Source organism: Hetaerina americana, unplaced genomic scaffold (assembly GCF_022747635.1).
Source record: "Hetaerina americana unplaced genomic scaffold, ioHetAmer1.1.p SCAF_68, whole genome shotgun sequence".
In the NCBI taxonomy this organism is placed as follows: Eukaryota; Metazoa; Arthropoda; class Insecta; order Odonata; family Calopterygidae; genus Hetaerina; species Hetaerina americana.
The window spans coordinates 853,341-871,497 of NW_027287294.1; the positions used below are offsets into that span (position 1 = coordinate 853,341).

Sequence of the window (18,157 nt, forward strand, 5' to 3'; positions counted from 1 at the left end):
AGAAATAATAGGACAAATGAAAAGCGAAAAATAGCTATGAAAAGAGTTGCACAAGACTCCTCGTCCAATGAGGCTTCACATTATGCACCATACAAGGAAGAACTGGAGAACCTGATGTGCAGACATTGGGGACGTGTGTCGACATTTGTTACAAGTTATTAATCATGAGTTTTCCTGATTCTGCTGCCGCTAAATGTGCGCGTTACAGTTAGCGTTATTCGCGAGAGTAGATTATTGGTTATGCGGCTTATACCGGCACATTATCTTTCTTTCTCCGTGATCCTCCCTTTTATTTAGTCTGCTTTGGGCGTGATATAGGCTGTTTATATTCCGGGACGAATGATAGTATTTTAATAGCATGGCTGTCCTTTTAAAAAATGTCTCAAATAGCATTTGGCATGCATTTAATTCTTTGTCAAGTGATGGAAGAAATGTGATGAAATCAAAACTTAAGGTAAACATTTAATTATTTTCACATTTATGTTACTCTAATTGTCCAAATATGTTAACTTATACCTTATGGTTCCTGGTTGTGTACTGTCACTTGTCACATAAGTTTATAAGTTGTTTGTGAGTCTGATTGAATTCCAACTCGCAGGTATTAACTGCCAACATGGGAACCCTCTTGCATCTATACGGCCTGGAGAAAGGATTAGACCATTATAGAAGTACTCCTAATCTCAACTTTGAGCATTATAAGTATTATCTTCAGAAGGAGGTCTGTGTAATTTTTGTCCTTATCTTCTATTGGCTTCGAGTCTTCCTCTCTTTATCAATAGTTCTCTTTTAGGTGTTTTCATCACTGCCTGATACTTTACAATTGGAGGAATTAAGGATGTATGAATCAAGCATTGACGAAGTGTGTTGGCTGGTTTGCAAGAAAGCATACTTGAGCAGGAAAAATCAAATTTTCCCCGATATTTCCGTTTATCAGATTTTTAGAATATTTTGCTTACTTGCCGAAATGGTTCCTGATGGGAAAGAATCATTCAAGGTACATATTATGACTCCGCTTTTATTTTCAATGCTAGTTTTTAAAATGTTTGGAAACATTGAAAGCAAACATCGTACATCAGTGAATCTAAATGAGGATGAATTACGAAAGTGATCGATGTTTTTTGACGAGTCAAAATTCCCAGTGTGGTAACAGTTAATTCCTATGGTAGAAGGGAGTTATTTATATGTACGTCTTAATGGTCTGTATTTAGCGTTGCTTTTATCACTAATATATTTTTGTAGCGTGCATGAAAATGGTTTCGGTGCCAAAACTGTTTTTCTTATTTCAGGTTGTATTAAGCACCTATGAAGTTGCTCTTCTTGCCTCCCAAGTGGAATCTTTACTTGGTAATTCATTGGGAACTGGAGAAACAGAAGGATCAATCCAGGATTGTGTATCGGGAACTCCATTAAATTTCCTGGACTTCCTGTCACTACTCGAGTCACAGCATTCTGCATCTTGCACCACGCCAAGATCCCCCCCGAATGTAGGAAAACCAGCGAACAGCATAGAGGGAAGTCAAAGTTTGGAAGAGGGCGCTATCAAAGAAGCCATATCAGAACTGCATGACACATATGTCAGGGATGTTTTAAAGAAGGTTAATATGCCAATTTTATTTTTATATTTTGATGACAAACATTGAAGATTTCCATGAAGTAATTGTAGTAACAAAGCAACTGCTGTAGGATTATTCAGGAACCCCCAATGAGAATGATTTTTCTTTAAATTTATGAGATGAGTTAGTGTTTAGCATAGGCATGCTAACCATGGCAAAAACCATTGTTTTAAGACTGGTGTGAGTGATATTTACATTTAATGGCATACAAAGCAATGAGGCATTTACAAGCTAACTAACATGCCCCCTGGAGAAAAAAATTAAGGAAATGGGAAATCATAAAAATTCATGGACACCCTGTATTATGGAAGTTCTATTTTTTTGTGGCATTCTTTAAAAATTTTTCATGTGTTTTTTAGGGTTACCTGCATAAAAAAGGAGAACTGTTGCCAACACTGCGTGAATATTGGTTTGTGCTGCAGCCAAATAGACTGACGTACTTCAAAGGTCGAGCAGAAGAGGAGACGGGTAGTGAACCGCGTGCGGCCATACCATTAGGACCACACTGCCGTGTAGGTGTGTCTCCGTCACCCCGAATGGGTCACCATGACTTCAGGTTTGTCCTGACAACCGGAGAACGGAGTTATGAACTCGCTGCCCATGATCAAAGGTATGGAGTTTTTCAGTTCAAGATTATTGATTTACGAGTACTTAGTTGAGTGCAATCTCACCCAAACAATAGAAGGTGATCATATGTGATTAAAATGGTTATGATGACATCATATGACGTTAGAATATAGCCACCCTGATCCTGGGAAAACCTATTATGATTTTTCTCTTAGCAGATTCTAATTTGCTACCAAGATACAAAGCAAAAAAAATGAAAATCTTTATCGACTTCAAGGGGTATAGCATGAAATTTTTCGGTGGAACCAAATATTTTCTGCTAAGGTGGTGAGAATACTTGGAAGAATTAAAGAAAAGTGCATGATCTCAGTAATAGATTAAGGATGGGGGCCGTGTCCACGAGTGATGGAAGTTCAAAATAGTATGGTCTGCATACCTTATTCTCCACTATGTGCACTTGAATATTGTATGAATACTCGGTGTATGAATGTTAAGATACGCAATAAGTTTGAACACAAAAAAATCATCATCCTTGCATCCCCCTAATTCACAGTTTACTGCCATGGTTACCGGAATGCAGTGGAAAATCTGTGGAAATGATAAAATTCATTTGATGCTGGGACAGAGGGAGGTGGATGAGAAAAAAATGATGTTGAGTCATTGGGGAAGAAGTAATGGGTCTAACCTTGTCCAAAAAAATTGTGTGTGATTAATGAATGCTCCCCAGATTCCGGATTTATTTATTAATCAAAGCAGCCAAAAATGGCACAAAAGCTGACATTTTCTGATATTGTAATATAAAACAAAATATAGAAAGATAAAAATTAATTGACTCACTCGCGGAATTGGAGAATTAAGGAATTACTAACCACATTTTTTTTAATACACTTGAACCAGGTGACGTCATAGCTTTAAATTATCATAATTGTTGGTTGAAAATTTCGAATCAACCTAATTCGTGCTTGAAAAAGTCATAACATATGTAATTTTTCCATTGTTTTCAATGGGAGTACGTAGAAGAATAAAGAAAATTCAAGTGAACCAATTTCCAGTGTCCAATTTCATTTGTCATTTTTAATTAACCATTTCCTGCTGTAATTGCATCACTTGGAATGTAGCTGTGTTGAAATAACAATTTTCCCATTCAATGTTAAGTTCTTTGCCTATAAATGTAAAACATTCCCCTTAAATTTCAGATTATGTCAGTCCAGGAAAGAAATAACTTGGATCCTCACTCTAAAGACTCCCAACAAACCTTTGAAGCCACAATTTTTCATGCGAACATAATTGTACATAGCCTTGAATTTGAATTCACTGATCACGTGTCTTCGTAAATATGTAAGGATCACCAATCCCATCATTTTTGCCTCTCTGAGTGAGGTCTTGGATAATAGTTTTTGCAAGACTCATGCAATGTCATTAATTTATGGGTGTATATTTTTTCATTAATTAAAACAGCATGTTTATGTACAGTATCGATAGTAAGAAATTAAAAACTTAGCTGAATTGAGTGGAATATATGAACATCCACTAAGTATCAGCCTTTATTCTGATGTAAGTTAATTATTTATATTGCTTCAATGCAAAAATCTCTCTGTAATGGCTACAGTGGAAGCCCAATTCATGTTGTCAATTTTATACTCCAAGAACTGAAATTTTGTAAATGGCTTTTGAGGATATTTTTTCCATCTTATGTAATCCATAACTTAGCAAAAGTGGAATAATTATTGAGAAAGAATAAGTGTACAGGTATGTAATGACATTTTTCAATGCATTATTAATAGTAGTCACCCCATTTCCATAAAGTACTGTATTAACTAACAGTGAAAAATCTTGTCTTAAGATAAGTAACTGCATTATTAACATTTCAGTTGTACATACTTTCCTAATCAAAGTGTTAGTAAAGTAGTGGTAGTTTTAGCTAATTCAATTTTAAAATAAATGATTAATTCTTGGTAATGAATTAATGCTGGAAGAACATGAATTGTTACCAATTAGGTATGTACTGCTGTGTATGAGGTATAAAGACTGAATTCCAAGTAATGGTTTACATTTACTCAGAATGCCTTGGACCTTTTACATAATTATTGTTTTAATTTTACACATCCTCTATCCAATTAATATTCTCCAGCCCCTTTGCGTACTTCAATAGTACATTCAATGTCTTTCACGACCACATTTCCAATCTTCACTATTTTTCCAACTTATTTGCTACGTATGTTTCTGACCTGTACAAAAATGTATTCTACATGTAATATTTGGCCATCCTCTTTCTTTATAATATAGTCTTAATCTTTTTAGGAACTTAAAGTGTTTTCGTAAAATATTTTGATTATCACTTATACTCTTGATGCCCAAAAAGTAGTATTACTGTATTTTCCCATTGACAATGCACTCCTTATGTACAACGCGCGCCCAGAACTTTATAGTTTTCATGAATTTGTATGGATACCGCGCGCCCAGGCCTTCATAGTTGAACGTGTTTAGATGCCGCCCATCTGTATTTACATATATATATGCTCGTGTAAAAATTTTATGTAGTGTGTGTAAAAATACATCTATGTTTTGATTTTTTCAATTTTCATTACATAAAGTGCATCATCATTTTTTCAATTATCTGAACATTTTTGTTTGGATTATGCGCGCGTTATCAATAGGAAAATGCAGTAATTTAGGTAATAAGGGCTGATTTAGGATTGCAGAATTATTTCTTCTAGTTGTCAGCCAAATAAGTACCTGACTGAGTATCACTGCGCTGAGCGTTGTGTCAAGCACTGAGTCAGTGAGGTAGAGGCAAATCATGTAACAAGCATAACCAACGGTGCTATGTTTTGTGGTAGAGAGTAACTCGTCATGGCTTTGCATCCAAGTGTATGTCACCCATTTTAGGTGGTCATGAGGTTAGCAAGCATTATTTGTGCTATGCCAGAGGGCACAGAGCAGTTGTTTTTGCTTGTATCCCTGACATCCCAACCTGGCATCAACACTCAGTCTGTGACCAATTTGTAATGCAGTATAGAATTTCTACAGCCATTACAAGCACTTGAAAGGCTTGCGAAGTTGTATTTTCCCTCGGCTAGATGGTCATGCTGCCACTTCAGTTTCATTAGCATCTTGGAGACCAGATCAAAATTCAGCTTATACTTAAGAATGCCCTTTTAGAATCCTGTTCTTAAATTCACACACAATGTTTGCGTATAAAATAACATTCCTCTTCTGGCTGTGGATTCAATAAATATACCATGTAAAGAAGTGATTCTTTAACTTAGTCAATGCTCAATTTTGCATGAATTTTAAATAATGAACTGTGTTATGAGTTGCCTGTAATGCAGCTAAAGTAATAAGTTTTTGCGATGTGTGAGGTAATAATCTTATGATAATAATGAAGTTGGCAGACAACATCAACGATAGGAAAGAATGTGCTTTTGACATAATGGAGTACTCCCTCAGCGGAAATGAAATCTGCACCCTTTGATAATAACAGAAGTTAAGGAATTCTTAATCATGACTTTAAAAATCAGGCTTATGATTTTAATTCTGGAGTAAGATTGTGCTCATTTTATCCTTTGGGCTGATATTTATCAGGTTTATCATCGTCCTTTGTATTACTAGAAAAAAGCAGTGTGAAATGTTGATAGAGACATCAAGGTGGAAATACTAATGTAGAGAACTTTGAGCAAAATTGCAGATGCATTTTCTAACAACCCCTTTTTCACGGGATTTGCTTTAAAGTTTATGATTATGGCTCTAGTAACTTCCATAGAGTTTTCTAAACACATCATTAGAACTATAATAGCATAGTTAACTATTTTTTTGAGTGTCATTGGCTGTGTCAGTATTTCGAAAAATATTTTTACTCTTTCAGGCTTTCTTTTTGCCACGCTTGCTGTGGCACTTGCTTACTGCAGTGCCTGCTATTCCTGACTGCGGTGTGAAGGGTATAATTAAATATTTCTTTAAAAGCTTGTTTGATGTGTAGAAGTAGGAGTTGCAAAGTTTAATCTGATGTAGTTTTGTCACTGGTTACGTATGTGGTGTTTTTGTCATTTCACTTTCTTCGAACCAATTGAATTTGCTTCATACTCTTTTATTCTGCAAAAAATGTGTACTTTGTGGCATTAATCATTGAGTAAAGTTAGTCCAAGGAAGAAAGAAAAATAAACGTAAGGCAAAAACACCACTTACTGTGTGGAAATATTATTTGGTAAATAATAGCATGCCCCTCTTCTCTGAGTAATTGTAGTTTCGTGGTAGAATTTCATATCACATCTTAATTTTTTTTATTTTTAGTAGCATTGAATGTATAATTTGTTTTTTATATATAATGCCTAGCTTCTTAATTTTCTGTAATTACATATCATATTCAGTAGTCAAGTCATCTCTTACCATCCCTCTTTGATATTAAAGAGAGTGAAATTAAACTGTGACAGGGTAACAAAAGAAGTCTTTGTCCCTATGTAATTCCTAAGTGCAATAGAAATTTTTTTTGTGATTCGATTCTATATGTTGGAAACTAAACTTTAAAATGGAGCCTAGCACTGTATGGATGTGAAACCTGTTCTTTGAGACAAGATATTGACTGTAGATTTGGAGGCTTTCAAGATGTGGTTGTGGTGGTGGACAATGGAGTATATTATTCTAAAAGAGAGGGAGGCAAAACTTTCAATCATGAAATGTTTGGCAAAGAGAGGGAATAGGGGGAAATTCAAGAAGAGATGACTTGGGGAAATCGAAAAAAGGCATAGAATGTATGAAAGGAGGAAATATTGAAAGGTAATGGGATGTTGAAGGCAGCAATAGATGGGAGACTGTTGGACAAGCAGAGTGGGTAAAGGGATAGGGGATAGAATAGACTTTTTAGGCAGTACAGGATGGGTTTAATGGTGGGATACAGTAATAGGCTTCAGAGACAATACCTGTATGAAGGCAGGCTGAAGAAATTCAGAAATGAGGAAAGGAAATATGGAGGGCAAACAACGTGATATGTAGATTGCATGAGGGACCATCCTAAACCTACAGTATTAAGTAATCTATGAATACGAATTGAATGAGAAATGATGACTATATTTGATTTGTTGTTTAGAGCATTGTATTCTATGATGACCAATTATCCAATGTCTTGCATGATCATATTGATCTTCTAACCATCATTAAGTGAGGTAAATTTGAGTTCAAAATTATTAAGGTCTTGCCAACAGAGCAGTGGCACATCATCCTGAGCCCATTGCTATTTGAAGATGGAAGAGTCGAACATTTCTCCAGGAAGTCATTAGACGGCTATAAATTAAGTGCGTCAACACATGGAATATCTGTGTTAATTTTTTCATACTTGATGGTAGTCCATAGAATAAACATACATTTTTATATTTAAGAAGACATCTCTATTTGGAACAGAGATGGCGAGCCTTTGATCATTTTGTGTCAGCATTTAAATGACATACTGGAGAATCACTCTCGTCTGCATCTGAAAGAGTGAGATTCTTTTGGTCATTTTCAACTGAATTAGCGTGATTCATTTTTGTACTTTCATCTCATGACCAAATTCCACCGGTTAAAAGTCCACCAAGAGTTTCATGTAGTAATATATTTTTATTTTATTTTTTTTGAAATGAATAGTCTCAGATTTTGGGATGCTAGCTGTGGAATATGTTACTGATTGGTATAGTTTACAGCTTGAACTTTTTTCAAGCAGCTTAATATGAAAATTGCTTTGGTTGCATATTTTTTGCTGCTTTTTTTTAAATGAAAAGAATGAGTAATGTTCACTCGTAATACGTATAGTTATTGCTTATTTATCACAGCCTTCAAGTTGAATTTTCTTGCTTATGCATGGTAGATCACATATTGCTTTAGTTATAAATTATTTTTTATTATTGCCTAACACTCTGCTAGTGAATATATGCATATTGTACCCAATGCATAAATGCATTATGTACAATTTTGAAAATCGAGTGTTTTGTGATTAAATGAAATTGAATTGTGTAGTTATTTTTTATTTATTCTGCTCAAACAGTAATTGATGCTATGTATTCTGGACGTATCTTTGTTCGAGACTCTGTTGATCTTCTTGCATACATGAAATTGTTCAATTCCGATGTTCTACTTAATTGTTGTTGGCATTATTTTTTGCCATCTATTTTCAAAAAATAGTCAATTCAAGGTTTATGCTACCCTTTCATCTTCATCCCTCACACTCCAATGATCCTCAAGGTTTAGAGTGTCTGGCAGTCTGCAGGATGATGTGCTCAATTTACTCTTTTGTCCCATTGCTTAAATCAATACATCTTTTTGTGAATTGTTCAATATGAACACTTCACAAAGATAAGTTATTTTTGCATCTGAAAGTCCAGCATCCAAGTTTTACCCAAGTTTCTCGTCTTGTGTCATTAAGATAATATAACCCGCGCAAACATTTGACAAATGAAAATCCCCACCGACTAAATATTGGTCAAATATTTTTTCTTTGAGTTGGGTTCTTGAAGGCTTCACAACATCATGAAATGGGAGTGTGCATTGAGGGTTAAGTAAGCATCGTCATGATTCATATCTCTTGCAGGACACGCTTGCAGTGGATTAGTGCATTTCACGTGGCTCTCTCCCACTGCGGCAATGGTCTTGAGGGCTACCAACGCCAACTAGCTATGAGACGTCAGGAGCAAAGGAAAGCGCAGCAGCAAAAAGAGAAAGAGGAGCACCGTAAGGAGCAAGTCAAGGCCCGTGCTTCAGAGCCCATTTACGCAACTCCTCCCGAGCAGCAGCTCCTCCCACTCTTACTTCGAGTTGAGGAAGCAAAGGCTCAGCTTCAAGCAGAAAAGACTGTAAGTTTTCAATCGCATTTGTTGTGGTTAGGCATTTGACTTCATTTGACAAAGCACTGATTCATGACATCAGTCCTCAAACTTTCCATCGATCACGGTTAAATCCTTCCTATTCTTCTAGCCTCACCAGTAGGGTTCTGGTTTTGGTATGTGCAGAAGGTCCAAAACAACTCCAAAATTAATTGCTTATAATTTGTTTAGGGGACTTGATAGTCCATTTAGTAGAGCACTGGTCTACTGACTGAAGGGCCCTGGTTCGATTCCCGCACATGACTTGGGACACCCTTAAGTTTCACTTGAGCTCTGTCATAAATTTGGGCACCAGTACTTCCTGGGAAAGCACAGGCTGCGCAGGGAAAGGAGCTGGCCCCCCGACCCAGATATGTGAATTTCATGTAGCATTGGGCTTTGTAACGTATTTATGAAATTTTCACTCCTGTATTGCAATCAACTCCAAAGACTTTCTAAATCATAATTCCATATTACAATTATGTAATTGTCTTTTTTGAAGATGTTTAGACTTTAATTCAGTATTTAATATTCGTATGTCCATCTTGGTGTTTCATTCTGCCCAATAAAGATCCCCAATGTTTTTTATTATCTTATCATGTGAACTCAAACACTATAATCTGTTATAAATAAATGAAAGGACTAACTTTGTAGATCCACACGAAAACGATTTATTCACACGACCCGGGTTTCGAAGTTTAAATCTTTATTATTATTTATATTAAAGGTTTAAATCTTTATAAATAAATGAAGTTTTACTTCGAAACCCGGGTCGTGTGAATAAATCGTTTTCGTGTGGAACTACAAAGTTAGTCCTTTCATTTATTTATAATGAATCGGTTCCATAAAGTTACGCCAGAAACCATTAATTACTATAATCTGTTGTTATCATGCAGTTCACTGATGTTCCAATTCACGCAAAGCCAAAGGTGTGAAATAATGACAGAAAAGTGAATCTGTTTCTTCATGGTGAGAAACTTTTAGGTTCTTTTATGAAAGATTATTCTCCCAGATGTGCCTCTCAGTCTCTGTATTTAGTGGGGTATGTTATTCACTGCTTTTACCTCCTGCATTCCGTTCCAGGGAATTCTGAGATGCTCATGCATCTCGTCATCATCGGCGTGAAAGATTCCTCCCTATGTGAGGTGCATATCTTCTCTGACTCGTCATTGTTCCTTTCAGCAGGATTTTGTTTTCACATTTCTCCAATCTGACCTCCTCCCTACACCCTTGTTGCATTCCTTTGTCCGCATGGTGTCCGGTGCGAGACAGTTATCTTGCACTCATGTTGAAATTTGAAAACACTGGCAACTAAGTTTTACGTATGAATTTGGTTAAATTCAAGCAATAGTGTCCATACTCGTTTGAAGGAGAGAGAAAGCTGTGTTCATAATCAGTGTGTAGAGTCATCTATGAGTAGTGGTGAATATGAATCGCCCTTGTGTTATCAAGATCAACTCCAAGTGAAAGTTCATTATGGTTATTATATTAAGATATCTCACCGCCCTTATCTTATTTTACACTTTACAGGCACGTTTAGCTGCTGAAACCCAGGCGCGTGAGTTGGAGGATGTGAAAGTAAAATTGGAGAAGCTTTTGGAAGAGGAGACTCAAGCAAAGAGAGATGAAGAAATAGTCCGAGCTTTACAAGCCAGGTACTGTCCAAGTACTTCAGTGACACTGCATTTTTTTTATTGGAGAGATATTGAAACAACTACAGCTGAGCAATTTTTGTGCCTTGCAATTCCAGTTGTGTGGAGAGCCATTTAATTTTATGGATTAGTGCGTATTGTTTAACGAAGTTGTGTGCATTTTGAAATTGAATCAGAGAAAAGTAATGACCAAAATAATTGATTACTCTCAATTACAAAAGGCAGAAAATTTTCATTGTCGTCAAAGATCCTGGCTGTCACAAAGTTGTCAAAATAGGCAAGAAGGAGAAACTACGACTGTGGAAGAAGAGGGATGGGAACTGGAATTTGTAAAGATTGGATCTCATTTGTTATGACCAGAACTTTGTCTGTCAAAACTGCATAAGGAAATGATGTTAGTTCATTGAAAGAAGAAAAACATTATGAGAGTTTTAGAACAGTTTACTTTTTGAGAATAACAGAATGAAAGTGTAAATAAGTGGTGAAAGGGCAAATTAATATCGGTTTCCTACAAAATGCTCATCGTTCCGAATTTATCTTTTGATTTTTTAATTTCCTGATTTGATGGCTCTACATTAAATATCTGAGTAATGTGAGGAATCATAATATTTAATTATCAAGAAACATTTTTTAACACTATTGTCGACAACTCTTGCTCAAACAGTGTACGTAACATATTTTTTTTATTCACAGGGTATTAAGGGAAGAATGGGAGAAAAGAGAAGAATTAGAGAAGCTTCAGGATGAGCAGCGATTACTCTTGGAAGAGGAAAGAGAGAAAAGGAGAGTCTTTGAAGACCTTCAGAAAAATAAAGAAGCTCAATTGCAAGGTACACACTGATAAGAAGTAGAATTGACTTAATGTATAGGAATATGTGGTCCAAGTACCGCGGATACACTTAGCATTGTCAAGGGTGCATCCATTCCCTAGATGGTCAAATTGTTGCAGTTTTTAGTACATATTTAATAATGCTGTAATGATCTCCTTTCATTTGCTAAAGTTTTGTTTGTCCATTTTCCTCTATGAGATCTAAGTAAATGAAATAAATTTATAGTGGCCAGCTAATAGTCTTTGCTAATAGTGGCCAGCTGCGCCTTGCCTTCAAGTGTGATTTTACTGAGTCTGTCTCGCTTCGTTGCCTTTATATACCTGTGGTATTCAGGATTTTTTAAACTCTGGTTTTATTAATGTACATATATATATTTGAAAGTATCATTCAGGTTGATTATGACTTATTAATGACTAATTCTTATTTTAAATCATTGATATGATCAATCAAAAGTTGGATATATTCGTTATCCCCACTGCAAATCTATCTAATTCCTTTCAGAAAATAAATACTTGGTTATTCCACGTATATTTTTTATTAAACACGACCTGGGTTTCGACTTATAAAGTCATCATAATGTTTAATAAAAAATATATGTGTAATAACCAAGTATTTATTTTCTGAAATGAATGGCTTCCACAAAGTGACGCCTGAAACCATTCCATCCATCTAATTCCTTTAGAGAGGTGTTTAAAACTGTCTCCACGCTGTGTCTGGCAATGCTTTTGATTCCAATATTTTTCCCTCCAATAATATAATATATATATATATATTATCCCTTTACCCTATTCTTTTTGAAAAGGGACCTATATTAACTTTATCCTTACAATCTCATTTGAGATAGATTATCTGTATATGTGACTTGTATCTAAACTTGTACCTGACTGGCACATCAGAAAAGGAATCTATTCTGAAATGGCATGGAAGACATGCGCATTTGTTAACTTCTTTAGCTGTGTCATTATGGCTAAAAAATTCATTATTCTAACAATTTGTCCTAATTTTTTTGTGCCCTGTTATTGGTCCCTCTGTCAGCTTTAGGTAAATCGTTGGCTAGTGATTTTTGGAAGGGGATGTTTAAAAAAAAATGACTGTTGAAATTGAGCAATGTGTAATTTCTTTTTATCCCCTCGTAAAGCTGCTAATTATGTATATATAATTTGCAATATTGGTTGTGTGTCTTTTTGGCATGATATAAATTGAAAACTATAGAGTATCTCAAATAATGTATTTTATTTTATCACCTATAGATGCAGAGTCCAAATTGAAAAAATTAGAAGAAGACAGGATCAAGTTGGACCATGAATTGAAAACTGCCAGAGAGAAGATTCAGCTATCAGAAAAAGCAAAAGAAATTTTGGAGGCTAAACTTAGGGTAAATGTATTTCTAACATTTTAATGATTAGAAGAATCATTTTCATCACCTTTTCATCCGTATGTATACAACATCCATTGAAACAACTCGCACACCACATTTTTTAAACCAACCAGAAATTTCCTGTTAAATTTGCATCTAGTTAGTTAAAATCTCTACATGATTCCAGAAAGTGATGGCAGTTAGCAAACAAACTAATAGTAGCAGTTTCTTATGATCTTAGGTAAGGTCTTCAAACTAAAATGCATGCAAATTCAATTGATAATTTTTAAAGCCATCTCATGGGCTATGGTCTTGACATTGTGGAAGGTTTTGCTAGTTCTGATGGCCTCTATAAGGCTGTGCTGGCAGAAGCAATGATAACTGCTGCTTGAAGGGTCACCTATCCTATACCCCTTGGGTTGAAAAGTAGGAATCAGGAAATGGGTAGTAAATGCAGGGAGGTGGCTGCAAAGGAGCCCAGTTGGGGGCATTTAAAGTGATGGTGTCATGCTATAGATACTGTGGAGACTGAGCTCTGAGTGGCAGCAGTTGTGCCTAGCATTGAGGGAGGCAGGGCCGGTGCAGGCATCATCTCACAAAATCCTTGCATAGCCGAAGCGATGACGGCAGAAAAGAGCTCAGCTTGTCTTCACCATTTATATACTACCTTGATCAAAAAGTTCCCGGAATTTATTCAGAAATTTAAAAATACAAGTTTATTCATCTAAATCTGTATTGTCCCCTTCAAAGTAATCCCCATCGACTGCAACACACTTATGCCAGCGCTTGATCCAATCCTCGAAACATTTTTTATATTCGGTTTTCGGTATGTCCATCAGTGCTTCCTGCGATTTTTCCATTACTTCCTCTCGGCTGCTAAAACGCGTTCCCCGTAATGGTTTTTTAACTCGATTGAACAGAAAGAAGTCACAGGGAGCCAAATCAGGTGAATTCGGTGGCTGTTGGATGGTATTTGTTGCATTTTTCGTCAAAAAATTACGAAAAATGATAGCACTGTGCGACGGTGCGTTATCATGGTGCAAAATCCACGAGTTTTCTGCCCACATTTCTGGTCTCTTTCGGCGAATTGCTTCACGCAAACGTCTCATAACGCCCAAATAATACTCTTTGTTTACTGTCTGGCCTTCTGGCAAAAATTCATGATGCACTACACCGTTGTAATCCATGAAAACCGTCAGCATTGCCTTCTTTTTTGACTGAAAACGACGTGGTTTTTTTGGTCTCGGCTCATTTGGTGAACGCCATTCACTTGCCTGATGTCTGGATTGCGTGTCGTACTCATAAACCCACGTCTCGTCTCCAGTAATGATCCTTTTGATGAATGTGGGATCGGATTCAGCCTCGCAAATCATGTCTTTTGCGACGTCAACACGGTCTCTTTTTTGCATGAAATTGAGGTCTTTTGGCACCAACTTTGCTGCTACACCACGGAAACCCAAATCATTAACCACAATGTCTTGGGCGGATCCATAGGCAATGTTCAAGTCCTCCGCTATTTCTCTGATGGTTAATTTGCGGTTATTGACCAACATTTCTTTTACTTTATCAATTTTTTCACCGACTTTCGATGTCGATGGTCTGCCACTGCGTTCATCATCTTCGATTGACTCACGACCACTTCTGAACCGCTCGTGCCACTGGTAAACGACCGTTTTTTTTAGAGAATCGTTGCCGAAACACTTTTCCAACATTTCCAACGTCCGTGCGCCACTAAATCCGTTTTTTACGCAAAATTTAATACAAGTTCGTTGTTGCAAATTTAAATCCATTTCTGCAATTGTAAAAAATCGCCAACACACACAGAGATAGATGTACTCTTGGCTACGTAACTTTTGCAAATGTCAAGTTATGACACTAAGATTTAAAGGGAATATCAACAACAGATGTACCAATTTAACAAAAAAAACAGAACTCAAATCGGAACGATGGGAGCGCCACACGGTGGTTATTCCGGGAACTTTTTGATCAAGGTAGTACGTTAAGCAAGGTTTTGGAATGATAAAAGTCTGATCTAAGGCAGCTTGTCTCATGGTTTGTCAGTTTTTATGGAATTCCAATGAAAATAGTGCAATTGAGATTTTACAATTGAAATTAACTGAATTTTTTGGTGCAGATGATAACTTCTATTGGCTCTGTTTTCTCCTGGGCAAAAAACTTGGGTGTATCACGCAAATATCCATCCTTATATTTTGACCAGTGCAATAATTATCAATTCAATCTATGTATGTAAAACACAGTATGTGTCCTCTTTTAATTATTCTTGAAATCCCTTTATGTGTAATGTACCATATGTGATGCCGTATGACATGATCCCTCTTTTCATTACCTCACACAAAAGGAAAAAAAACTTAAAAAAGCATTGGTAATTTTTTAAAGTGAATAATTCCATTCATTAAGAACAGGGTACACTTTTCATTGTGATTAGTTGTGATGAAATACATTTAATTTTGTTCGATATCTTGATTGCAACTTTCAACATCCCAGAAGTGTGGAACACAATATTCACGTCACCCGATAACGATGAGATGAGTAATATTAATCCCCGCTGTAACATTAGCAACCGCAACAATTGAATAATAAATATTATGTAAAAGTAAATATAATGAGTCAAAATAAGTAGTACTGAACATCTGGGATAAAAATAGCATTCAGTGTTGAACGTCAACTCTCAGAGTGGGGGTTACTTTTTGAACCGTAATTTAGGAAAAACAGATGCATTTAGGATGCCATCAAATATGGCCATTGTAGTGTGCTCATCCCCTGTCAAAAAGACACCATCTTTATTCTTTGTGTTTCAAAATGAGGTTTTAAGTTGAGTAATTAGCAAAGTGAGACATGAACATGCTTAAATAAATACTATCTTTCTTTCCAGGTAATGTTTCCAGAAACAGGTAAGGATGGTGGAGCTGAGGGTGTGAGGCGAGCACTGTCATTTATGTCCTGCGTCAGAGAGCGCCCACGCATCAGAAGAGATCAGGGTGATAAAGCGGATAAGGAGATAAGACCTCACTCCAATGGCCATGTTAGTGAGAACTCATGAAAAGTAATAATTGAATAAAAGAGGAATGTTTAAGGATATTGTTAGGTTGATAGAGTTGAGAGATGTGTGCCATCCAATGTTTGCCATTTTTTAAAGTAAAGAAAAATCTTTGTTTTCCCCAAAAGTTTAATATGACATTATGTAATAAGACTTTTTATACCTAAATATATATGTATATATATATGTATGTGTGTGTGTGTGTATATATATATATATATATATATATATATATATATATATATATATATATATATATATAATATATATATATACATACAAAAAATGTATGTGTATGTATATATATATATATATACACATACAAAAAATGTATGTGTATATATATATGTGTATATATATGTGTGTATATATATATATATATATATATATATATATATATGTGTATATATATATATATATATATATACACACACACATACATATATGTTACTAACGTATTTCTGTGAAGACTGTTATGGTTTTTGAAAGATTTATACAATGTTGATGGTCTAGAGATTTAATATCTAGTTGTTACCTTGTCTTTGTTTTTGCTTTTCTTACCAAATACTATTTTGCTACAATTATGTGTTTAAAACATGTTAAAAGAGAATTAACGCCATAATTTTTGCATTGAAATTTTTGTAACCAAATTGACTCTAAAATATGTATGTTTAAATAAATATATTGCTATTTTTTAACATTTCTTGGTTTTTAACTTTAAATGTGTGTGACATAATAATAATTTAATAGTGCTCTCCATCCCGAATATTTCATTGTAGCATACTAGTATGCATAAATGCATGCATTTTATGCACACTAGTAAATGTCCATAATTGCTATGAAAATGGTCAACAAAAACATTCCTCAGTGCAAAAAGTATACAGGTCTTTTTCCCAGTTGTATGAGGATTAAAAATCACAACTCTATTGTGGTTACCTATGAGAAGCATATTCCCTGGAAATGAACCCGTAATGGAAACACATAATTTTGCCTTTTATGGATTGAATTCTATTTGTGAAATGCATGGAATCTAAAATCCTGCATTCACCCTAAAATCCAGCATTATGATAATAATACTAATATTAAATATTTTCAAAAATTAGTGAAATCTAACAGACATTATACCATTTTTGTGTGGTACATCCTGCATCAATGCCTACAATGAAATGCTCATTTGAGGATTGTGCCATGCATTTTTTTAAATAGGCAACTATTCCCAAATCAATATCACTACTTAATCAAATGGTAATACAGGGTGCGGCAGCATAACTTCCTTTTTTCAAACACTTTAATGAAGGAAGTAATGTTGTCGCACCCTGTGTATCGCAGAGCATCTCATCCCATCAAAATTAGAAACACGTATCTCTAATTCTGTGAATTTAATTAATCATCCACACGCATTTTGCAGGAACTGTTAATACCTTGACTTTTAAAAGCAATTTCGACATATATTGCACATGGAATCGAATATCAAATTCCCTGAACAGAATCACTTCGTGGAAATTTGGGCATAATAATGAAAATACATTTTATTTGTCCAGCGATCAAGTTGTTACACTTGATATATGACAAGTCTGGGTTAAGTAAGAAAATACATATAATGGATGCAAGACACATATGAGCCAATACTAAGAAATTCAGCTATTGAATAAAACATTTTTAATTTTAAGAACCTAAGCAGATTGACTTGAAATGCAGCCAAACTTTTTTGGGTCTTTATCTCAGCTGGGAGTTAATTGTACTAAAGTTGAAGGCCCATAAAATTTGGATGAGCATCTGCATTTTTTGTGCGCACATGTAAAACATGCAGCTGTTCATTCTACCTTATATAGTACTTGATAAGAAAATTTCCTCGTCTGAATAATAACCATATTTCATCATGTGTTCACCAATTACCCTTTTGATGAAACTGGACTTCAACATCTTGCAAACTCCATAAATATAATTGCTTCTTTTCATGTGCTATGATACACTTTTAATGCTATTAGGTGGTGGAATTTTAAAGAAATACCTATATGCATGTGTTTCATTTTAACTTGTGGTTTTTCAGCGTATATACAGGGTGCGGCAGTACAACTTCATTTTCCATAAAGCAAAAGCCCTTTAAAAGAAGGAAGTTACGTTGCCGCAGCCTGTACATGGTTATCAGTTTTTCAGATTTATGAAGCGAACGGTAACTACGGTCGTATGTAAGAGTACAACTGGGGTTCATTCTTCCCAGAAGTTTTTAAGAGACAACTTCTTAGCACTTAT

The 18,157-nt window shown here is 35.3% G+C and overlaps 1 protein-coding gene across 1 annotated transcript; it reads left to right on the forward strand.

Moving 5' to 3' along the window:
• Positions 1 to 57: 57 nt before the first annotated feature.
• LOC139696116 (differentially expressed in FDCP 6 homolog) lies at positions 58 to 16,072 on the forward strand. Its single transcript, XM_071594718.1, has 10 exons — positions 58 to 454; positions 599 to 718; positions 791 to 994; positions 1,287 to 1,595; positions 1,973 to 2,223; positions 8,737 to 8,998; positions 10,538 to 10,662; positions 11,353 to 11,489; positions 12,740 to 12,864; positions 15,740 to 16,072. The coding sequence occupies exons 1-10, from the start codon at positions 359 to 361 to the stop codon at positions 15,905 to 15,907; spliced, it is 1,797 nt and encodes a 598-aa protein (XP_071450819.1). The 5' UTR covers positions 58 to 358; the 3' UTR covers positions 15,908 to 16,072.
• Positions 16,073 to 18,157: the final 2,085 nt, after the last annotated feature.

Bases quoted from the DNA above. Each gene is read 5' to 3' on its own strand.
- LOC139696116 (XM_071594718.1), top strand. From the start codon at position 359: ATGGCTGTCCTTTTAAAAAATGTCTCAAATAGCATTTGGCATGCATTT. The intron at 995-1,286 runs GTACATATTATG...TTCTTATTTCAG, and splicing joins ATGGGAAAGAATCATTCAAG to GTTGTATTAAGCACCTATGA. The intron at 2,224-8,736 runs GTATGGAGTTTT...TATCTCTTGCAG, and splicing joins CTCGCTGCCCATGATCAAAG to GACACGCTTGCAGTGGATTA.